The 10,264-nt window shown below is 41.1% G+C and overlaps 1 protein-coding gene across 8 annotated transcripts in view; it reads right to left on the reverse strand.

Annotated features, from left to right (window-relative positions):
- Positions 1-10,264, reverse strand: part of ZNF236 (zinc finger protein 236) — a 200,841-nt gene that overhangs the window by 9,255 nt on the left and 181,322 nt on the right. For all 8 annotated transcript variants that reach the window (XM_075062894.1, XM_075062898.1, XM_075062893.1 and 5 more), the window contains one exon: positions 8,976-9,105. In XM_075062894.1, the coding sequence (XP_074918995.1) occupies positions 8,976-9,105 (130 nt within the window). The remainder of the gene's footprint in view (positions 1-8,975; positions 9,106-10,264) is intronic.

Below are 10,264 nucleotides of genomic sequence, written 5' to 3' on the forward strand. Positions count from 1 at the left end.
GCAACCTAGATGGAGCTACTATAAGGTGGGTGCAAAACTGGTTGGAAAACCGTTCCCAGAGTAGTTATCAGTGGTTCACAGTCATGCTGGAAGGACCTGCAGGAATCAGTTCTGGGTCTGGTTCTGTTCAATATCTTCATCAATGATTTAGATAATGGCATAGAGAGTACACTGATAAAGTTTGCGAACGATACCAAGCTGGGAGGGGTTGCAAGTGCTTTTGAGGACAGGATTAAAATTCAAAATGATCTGGACAAACTGGAGAAATGGTCTGAAGTAAATAGGATGAATGCAAAGTACTCCATTTAGTAAGGAATAATCAGTTGCACACATACAAAATGGGAAATGACTGCCTAGGAAGGAATACTACGGAAAGGGATCTGGAGGTCATAGTGGACCACAAGCTAAATATGAGTCAACAGTGTAACGCTGTTGCAAAAAAAAGCAATACATCCCAGAACGATGTTTAACAGGCATGTGTAAGCAGGATGCAATAAGTAATTCTTCCGCTCTACTTCTGCACTTATTAGGCCTCAGCTGGAGTACTGTGTCCAGTTCTGGGTGCCACGTTTCAGGAAGGATGTGGACAAACTGGAAAGTCCAGAAAAGAGCAACAAAAATGATAAAAGGCCTAGAAAACATGATGTAGGAGGGAAGATTGAAAAAACTGGGTTTTTCCGTCTGGAAAAGAGACGATTGGGGGGGACATGATAACAGTTTTCAAGTACTTAAAAGGTTGCTACGAGGAGGAGGGAGAAAAATTATTTTTCTTAACCTCCGATGATAGGACAAGAAGCAATGGGCTTAAATTGCAGCAAGGGAGTTTTAGGTTGGACATTAGGAAAAACTTACTAACTATCAGGGTGGTTAAATACTGGAATAAATTGGCTACGGAGGAATGTGGAATCTCCATCATCGGGGATTTTTAAGAGCAGATTAGACAAATACCTGTCAGAAACGGTTTAGACAATACTTAGGCCTTGTCTACACTACAGGGAAAAGATAATCTAAGCTACACAATTTGAGTTACGTGAATATGGATTCTTCCCTGCAGCCCACATCCGTGGTAGTCACCTCATCCCACCCTGCTCCCTGCGCTGGCTAGACAGAATTCTCTTCATCTTTAAATTCTCTCTCCCTCTCTCCTTCAGAAGTGCTCAGAAGTTCCTGCCTGGGCTTTTCTGCATTCGAGTCATGGCTCCTGGAAGCAAAGGGAGGATTTGACTTGTGGATCCAAATCTGAGGCCTGTACCCTGGGGTCAGCTTGCTGTGAATATGCAGTGCAAGATTTGCCCTTTGCAGAACCTGTAAATGCTGCCATAGGGAGCACTGTTTACATAGCCTGGTGTTTGAAGACATTGCAATCCTGGAGACAAGGTGCTGCAGCAGATTGAAACAACCATGCTGCCAAATACCTGCTTGGGGGTGCGGAGGGGGGGCAGATAAGTCACTATTTAATGAAAATGAATAAAAATTGAAGTTATAAAACAAAATTGTCAAGATAAACTGAACCACCAGTTCAAGGCCAGGGCTTTGTTCTGGGCCCTCCAACAACACAATGCACCACCTCTGAATTGTACAAGTGAGGGACATTAACTCATTCATGATGAACGATGAGAAATGATGTACATCAGAAATATAAAGTACATCTTATAATAAAATTCTTTTACAGCACTTACCACCATAAAACTTGAGACCATTTTTTCCTATTTAAATATAGTAATTAAAGCTCTGAGAGCTATTCTCATGCAAATTCTACATATTAAAATGTCATCTGAATGACACCTGATAGACACACAGACTCCCAGCACTTCATCAAGAAGACTGTTCCTATAAACACTTTTTTTTTTTTTTGCGGCATTGCAGAACACACTTAATTAGAAGAAAGCAATTTTCTCAAAATTATATTGCCTAATTAATCTATAAACACCTTTGGAATTCTGGATGTCTCTATTCCAAGTATTCATGGGTTTCTACTTGGTGAACCAATCACATTTCAGACTACTTTAACTTTATTTCTTCATGAACTCCAAGTGAAATTGTAGCTAGAAACCATTTAGAAATCTAGCTACTTAGACTAGAAAAAAGGCCAACAAGCTAAAATGGAACAAGAAGCCCAAAAGTTCCCTTTTATTCTAAGATATCAAGAAATATCAGAAATGAAAACTTTTTGTCTGATAACTTCAAGGAACTTTTTCTATTGGTCCCAACTGAAGCATGAATGGACACTGTTGCCTAGTACTCTCTCGTGAGAGAAGTTCATGGAAAAGGATGGGGGAGAAGGAGGTAGTATAGTATGGAGTGAAACTGAATGGAAAAAGTTCATTTATTTCCAAAATTCACTTATCTGAGACAATTCCAGGCAAGTAACTCAAAAGAAGGATGAAACATACTCAAAAGGGACTGAAGGCAGGAATAAGTCCACAAAGCACGATTCAACATTCTTATTAATTGGGTTTGTGTAAAATGGTCTAATTTAGGTACTGTAACTAAAACTGCAACTTGAAAAAATCAATTAATAAGGAGTATAGCAGTAGGAATATACTACCGACCACTTGACCAGGATGGTGAGTGACTGAAACGCTCAAGGAAATTAGAGAGACTACAAAAACAGAAAACCCAATAATAGTGGGGATTTCAACTAACCCTATGCTTACTCACCACAGGACAGGATGCAGAAATAAAATTTCTAGACACCATTAATGACTGCTTCTTGGAGCAGCTAGTTCTGGAACCCACAAAAGGAGAGGCAATATTTGATTTAGTCCTAAATGGAGCATAAGATCTGGTCCAAAAGGTGAATATAGCTGAACCACTTGGTGATAGCGACCACAATGTAATTTAATTTAACAATCGGAAGGCAGAAGGAGGGAAGAATAACAAAAGAACCCACCATAGTAGAATTTAACTTCAAAAAGGGGGAACTATAAAAAAAATGAGGGAGACAGTTAAATGGAAATTAAAAGGAACAGTCAGAAGAGTTAAATGCCTGCAAGCTGCATGGAAAAAATAGACCATAAATACAGGGTAAACGAAATGTATACCCAAATAAAAAACAAAAACAGTAAGACGACCAAAATAATACCAACATGGTTAAACAGCTGAGTAAAAGACATAGCTAGAAACAAAAAGGCATCCTTTAAAAAAATGGAAGTCAAATCCTTCAGAAGAAAATAGAAAGGAGCATAAAGTCCAGAAGGTCAAGTGTAAAATAATTAGGCAGACTGAAAAAGAATTTGAAGAGCAAATAGCAAAACACACAAAAACTAACACCAATTTTTTAAAGTACATCAGATGCAGGAAGCCTGCCAACAATGAGTGGGGCCACTGGACAATCATGGCACTAAAGGAGCACTCAAGAAAGACGAGGCCATTGTGGAGAAGCTAAATGAATTCTTTCCTTTAGTCTTCATTGCAGCGAATGGGAGAGAGATTCCCAACCCTGAGCCACTCTTTTTTGATGAAAAATCTGAGTAACTGCTGCACACTGAGGTTTCAGTAGAGTATATTTTGGAACAAACTGATAAATTAAATGGTAATAAATCACTAGGACCAGATGGTATTCCCCCAAGAGTTTTGAAGGAACTCAGATATAATACTCACTGTGGAACATAACCTATCAATTAAATCAGGCTCTATACCAGATGACTGTAGGATTACTCACATAATGCAAATTTAAACAAACAAAAAGGCACCAGAGACAATTTTAGCAAATAAAGGCTGGTAAGCCTAACTTCAGTACCAGACAAACTGGTTGAAAACTACAGTAAAGAATAGAACTATCAGACACATACATGAACACAATATACTGGGGATGAGTCAACATGGCTTTTGTAAAGGGAAATCATGTCTCACCAATGTATCAGAATTCTTTGAGGGCGTCAACAAGCATGTGGACAAGGGTGATCCAGTTGGTATAGTGTATCTTGATTTTTGGAAAGCCTTTACCAAGATCCCTCACCAAAGGCTCTTAAGCAAAGTAAGCAGTCAAGGGATAAGAGGGAAGGTCCTCTCAAGGATCAGTAACTGGTTAAAAGACAGAAAGCAAAGAGTAGAAATAAAGGGTCAGTTTTCACAATGGAAAGTAGTAGTAGCAGGGTCCTGATCAAGGATCTGTACTGGGACTTGTGCTGTTCAATATATTCATAAATGACTTGGAAAAGGAGGTAAAAAGTGGCTAAGTTCGCTGATGATACAAAATTACTCAAGACAGCTAAGTCCAAAGCTCACTGTGAAGAGTTGCAAAGAGATCTCACTAAACTGGATGAGTAGGCAACAAAATGTCAGATGAAATTCAATTTTGACAAATGCAAAGTAATGCACACTGAAATAATCCCTACTATACATACAAAATGATGAGGTCTAAATTAGCTGTTACCACTCAAGACACACACCAGTCATCATAGCTACTTCTCTGAAAACATTTGCTCTATGTGCAGCGGCAGACAAAAGAAGCTAATAAAATATCAGGAAGCGTTAGGGAAAGGGATACATAATATGATAGAAAATATCATGCCACTATATAAATCCATGGTATGCCATACATCTTGAAGACTGTGTGCCGTTCTGGTCACCTCATCTCAAAAACAATACATTAGAACCGGAAAAATTATACAGAAGGGCAACAAAAATGTTTAGGGGTATGGAACAGTTTCCATATGAGGAGAGATGAAAAAGACTAAGACTGTTCCGCTCAGGAGACACACGACTAAGGGGGAATATGACAGAGATCTTTAAATAATGTATGTGTGGAGAAAGTGAATAGGGAAATGTTATTTACCTCTTCACATAACACAAGAACCAACAGGGTACACTCAATGAAATAACATAAGGAAATACTTCACACAATGCATAGTCAGCTTGTGAAACTCATTGCCAGGGGATGTTGTGAAGGCCAAAAGTATAACTGAGTTCAAAAAGGCATTAGATAAATTCACGGAAGATAGGGCCATCAATGGCTATTAGCCAAGATGGTTAGGGACATAACCCATGTTCCAGGTGTCCCTAAACCTCTGACTGCCAGAACCTGGGAACGGACAACAGTGGATTGATCACTCTGTAATTGCTCTGTCCATTCTGTCTGAAGCATCTGGCACTATTCACTATCGGAAGACAGAATACTGGTCTACATGGACCATGGTCTGACCCAGTATGGCCATTATGTTCACAAATATACCCGAAAGCCTGATGTCACAGAAGCATCTTTGTTTCCGGATCCTGGAATTATAATCTAAGCATCTGAATTGGTAAAGAAAATTGAAGAGAGCATTAATACAAAATAAATGTAGTTGGTCACTTATTTGCAGTATTCCCTTTGCTATTTCAAAAATTAATGTATGACTATTAGGGCTGTCAAGTGAGTAAAAAAATTAATCACAATTAATCGTGCTGTTAATAATATAATACTATTTATTTAAATTTTTTGGATGTTTTCTACATTTTCAAATATATTGATATCAATTACAACAGAATACAAAGCGTGCAGTGCTCACTTCATATTTATTTTTTATTACAGACATTTGCACTGTAAAAAAACTTCAATTCACCTCACTCAATCTCTAAGTTGAAATTACAAATGTAAAATTATGTAAAAAAAGAATAACTTCACTTAACAAAACAACGTAAAACTGTAGAGCCTACAAGTCCACTCAGTCCTTCTTGGTCAGCCAATCACTCAGACAAACAAGCATTCAGTATTGGGAGGAGGAAGGAAGCAAGCAATGACTTGTGCAGGAGGAGGGCCTGGGAAGACAAGACGTGACAATGGGGAGGAACAAGCAATAATTTGTGCAGGAGGAGGGCGAGGGAAGGTGTCTTGTGCTGCTTCTGGAAGGGTGGTTTCTGGTACTGGGCTCACCAGGCTCAACTCCTTTTACTGAGCTAGGTGGGCTCTCTTCAGCTGAGTGAGCCCTTGTTTGCAAGGAAGGGTGGATTTTACTTCAGGGACTCATCATACTGCAGGGGAGGAGAGGCTGAGCTCGCCAGGCCCATGGGGTACCCACACAGTGAATGGCCGGCTAGGGCAATGGGGCACGATGGAGGGGGATTGGTCGCGTGAGTGAGGGGCCAGCCAGGAACAATAGGGTACAGGCTGGCTAGGGTAACAACATGTCCTGTTTTGGCCAGGACAGGCTCCTTTTTCAGCTCTGTCCCAGCCATCCCTACTTTTTCACCAAAATTGGGCATTTTTTCCTGGCTGCAAGGCAGAGCAGAGGGTGGCAGCTGCTCCCTGGTGATCAGCTGAAGGCAGCACTGCCTACCAGCAGGAAAAGTGGAGAAATCCGCTGCTGGCGGGCAGTGCTGGCTTCAGAGCTCAACGCTCAGTGGCGCAGAGCTTGGAGGTGAGGTGGAGAAAGAGAGATCAGCCTCCAACAGGGAAGGCACGGAGCTCAGGGGGAAGGGCATCAGCCTCAGCCAGGGGAGGTGCGGAGGTCAGGGTGGGGATCAGCCTCAGCTGGGGGAGGTGCGGAGCTCGGAGGGAGAGAAAGAGATCAGCCTCAGCCGGGGGAGGTGTGGATCTTGGGAGGTGGGGGAAGGGGGCAGCACTCCCCCCCATTTTTTTTTTTTTTTGCTCCGCTGGCGGCACTCCCCCCATCTCCCTGTCTGCCATGTGTCCCGGTATTTTCTTCCTCTCATCTGCTCACCCTACAAGGGAGAGCCCTGGCCATCCTGTTTTTACTCTAAAAAATATGGTCACCCTGGGTGGGTATGTGGGTGTGTCAAGGCTCTACTTTGCTGCTGGAGCTGGGATGAGAACCACTTTTTTCTCTAAAGCTTATGCTCCAATACTTCTGTTAGTCTATAAGGTGCCACAGGACTCTGTCACTTCTTTCTCTAACCTCTCTTCTTCTCACTCTCTGGTGGCAGCTTGTGTTACTGCACCTGACCAACAGGATCTCCACAGCAGCTCATGCTGCCCTCCCACCCAGAGGGTCTGCAATTAACACGTGTTAAAAAAATTAATGCATTAACAGTAGTTAACTGACAGCCCTAATGACTATATTTCCTCTTATCAGTACAATCTCTGCTCCTCTGTTACTTGCTAGTTTTGTGTTGGGAGCACACTGCCTGTACTTCCTTTCACTCAGACCTTTCCCCCGTCTTCCTATTCACAGAATGTAGCAGCTGCTGAAGACTACCTTCCATACAGGCCATTTCAGGATCCTACTTTCAAGAAGCAGTTTTAGATATACCATGCAGCAAGAAGCAATGGGCTTAAATTACAGCAAGGGAGATTTAGGTGGACATTCAGAAAAACTTCCTAACTGTCACGATGGTTAAGCACTGGAATAAATTGCCTAGGGAGGTTGTGGAATCTCCATCAATGGAGATTTTTAAGAGCAGGTTAGACAAACACCAGTCACGATGGTCTAGATAATATTTACTCCTGTCATGAGGGCAGGGGACTGGACTAGATGATCTCTCAAGGTCCCTTCCAGTCCTATGATTCTATGTAAATTAGACAATTTTACACAAAATTTATTAAACACAGCAGTGCCCAACCTTTTCAGCTTGAGGGTCAAATATTATTTTTAGAAGGTTAAGAGACACAAACTACTGAGGGGCAGAGAATTGTTCCACTCCCTTACCAATACTCAGGCACCACAAAGGGGGGGAAATAATTTAAAACTCCCATGTTGGGATACTTCCACTATGAGAAAGTCCCTAAAAAGCACAGAGTTATCTCCTATCTCTCCCTCCCTGCAGCCTCTGGTGCAGAGGAGCCTGCAGAGGGCAAGGAGAGGGTGGCTGAAGGCTGCACTCTGGTTATCCTTCAGGTGGTGCCATCATCTCTAGGGAACTACTGCCATCTGATCACCTAATGCAAATTAGAGACATAGAATCAGGGAGCTATAACTAGAGGTTGGTTCTCAGCTTCTCCTCCTTTTTCCATTCTCCTTGACTGCCCTGGGTACTTAGCTGTGTACAGGAACGGAGCAACCCTTTGCAAGAAGCTTCCCTCTGCTTGGGCACAGTGAATCAAGCTTCTGCCCTGACATCCTTGGGCCTCCAACAGCCCAGCAGGGAAGCAGGAAATTGACTATTCAGTTAGTAAATTACTTCCCTGTTTTTGCAATCCAACAGCCAGCTGGGCTGCTACTGAGCAACAGGTAGTGGTGAAAAGACAGCAGTTGCTCAGAGCTTATGCCAGACCTGATTGTAAGGCCTTGTCCACACCACCACTTAAATCGACATGTTAAAAAAAAAACCAAAAAAAAACCAAACAACAAAAAAAACCCTGAGCAACGTAACTTACATCTACTTAACGCGGCGTCTACACCACACTATGTCTGTGGGAGATGCTCTCCCATCAACATAGCTTCTGCCTCTCGCTGAGGTGGATTAGAACTCTCCGGTCAACTTACCACGTCTTCATCAGAGCTCATAAATTGCAGCGGCACCGATTTAGAGCAGTAGTGAAGACAAGTCCTAAGATGTAGAGGAGGCAGTATAAGGCACCTGTAAGTGTGGTTCCTCCAACCTGTCTCCCTGTAGCAGGAACCTGAGTCACAGGTTGGACATCACTGAATTTAAATAAATTAGTGTAAATATTTTCTTGGAGACTATAGTACAAGCTATATAAAAGAAATCATGTACTTACTGCCTCTACAGTCTTGGAAAACAATCCATCACAGAGTCAGACACTAGTATTAAGTTTGAGGAAACAAATAATCTTTGAATGACAATGGAGTATGATTCATAGAACTGAATTCATGTAGGCAGACGGTGCCTACTTTGTGTGTGCACCACTACTGGCTGTTCTTTTTCTTTGCTTTTTGCTGTGTTCAGATATTAAGGGCTCTAGCTTTTCTCCAACAATCCTGAGACCTAGAAGTTTTTTTATTATTATTATTATTAATGAAAACTGATATTCTTATATATCCATATGAATCCAGGAGCAGCTACAAGTAAAACATTAAATATCACAAGATCCACAATAAAATCGCAAAAGCAAGCAACAACGTAAATATTACCTGTGTGTATGCGGCAGTGCCTCTCCAGCTGACTTGGTTTAGCAAAAGCCTTTTCACAGGTATCACATTTAAATACTCGTGGCTTCTGGGAACTTAGTGAAGGTCCAGCCTGATGAGTTTGCATGTGCTCCTAATCAAAACATGGAAGAGGAAATGGCTTTATAAATTCATTTTTTAACAAATGTGTTTGTTTATATTTTTGGATCAATAGCAGATGGCTTTAGTCATCAACAGAAATAAGAGTGAGGAAGATAGCAGCTGATATTCTGGTCTTTAAAAATGGCAGAGGTCATTTTCTAAATGAAATTTGAGTAATGGTTGAGTGATGTAAGAAGATTTTCTTTGTCATTCCATGTGGTTTAGATACTTTTGTTATCACAGTTAACAGGCTAAGCATTCATCTGGCATTTGAGAAGTCCTTTCTCACACCCAGAAGGCATATTTTTGAGCAAATGAGATTTAGACTTCAACATTTGGTTCACTGTAGTTATTAATGGTGTTTATAATAGGTATTTCTGAAATACACTGCAAATGGTGGATTTTTTATTGCTTTGCGTGTTAACTGAACACTGAACATATGGGGCAATCTTTACATATTAGACAGCTGAAGCAAAATAAAGCCATCCATTTGTGCGATACTATTCCTTGTAATTGTTTCTATGTTCTCTTTAACCAAATCCCTTTCCTCTTCACTGTTTACATCTAGAGCCCACAAAAAGGATTTCTAACAGAAGCAGCTTCTGGGATTCTTGTAGTATTCGATATAATGTCAAATTCTGCCCACAGATATAAGGAAACAAAACTTTATAGGACACAATTTTCAACACTTCATTTTTTACATATTTGATCCCACATGGCTCATCCTTTTAATACTTCCCTGATGCTGTATATGCATGGGCATGTAGGCACATTAAATAATATCAGGAATAACGAATCATCAGGGATGATTAATCATTTTGCACACCTGGAAGCTCTGGTTCCACAAATTACATAATTCACAAAATATGATGACAACTAATTCTGTCCATGCAATGCTTAAGCTCCTCCTATAAAGAATGCCAACTCTGCTCACATATCTACACCAGCAACACCATCACAAGACCTAACCAGATCAGCCATACCATCACCAGTTCATTCACCTGCACATCTACCAATGTAATATACGCCATCATATGCCAGCAATGCCCCTCTGCTATGTACATCGGCCAAACTGGACATTCTCTACGCAAAAGGATAAACGGACACAAATCAGATATTAGGAATGGCAATATACAAAAACCTGTAGGAGA

Source organism: Chelonoidis abingdonii, chromosome 2, assembly GCF_003597395.2.
Source record: "Chelonoidis abingdonii isolate Lonesome George chromosome 2, CheloAbing_2.0, whole genome shotgun sequence".
In the NCBI taxonomy this organism is placed as follows: domain Eukaryota; kingdom Metazoa; phylum Chordata; order Testudines; family Testudinidae; genus Chelonoidis; species Chelonoidis abingdonii.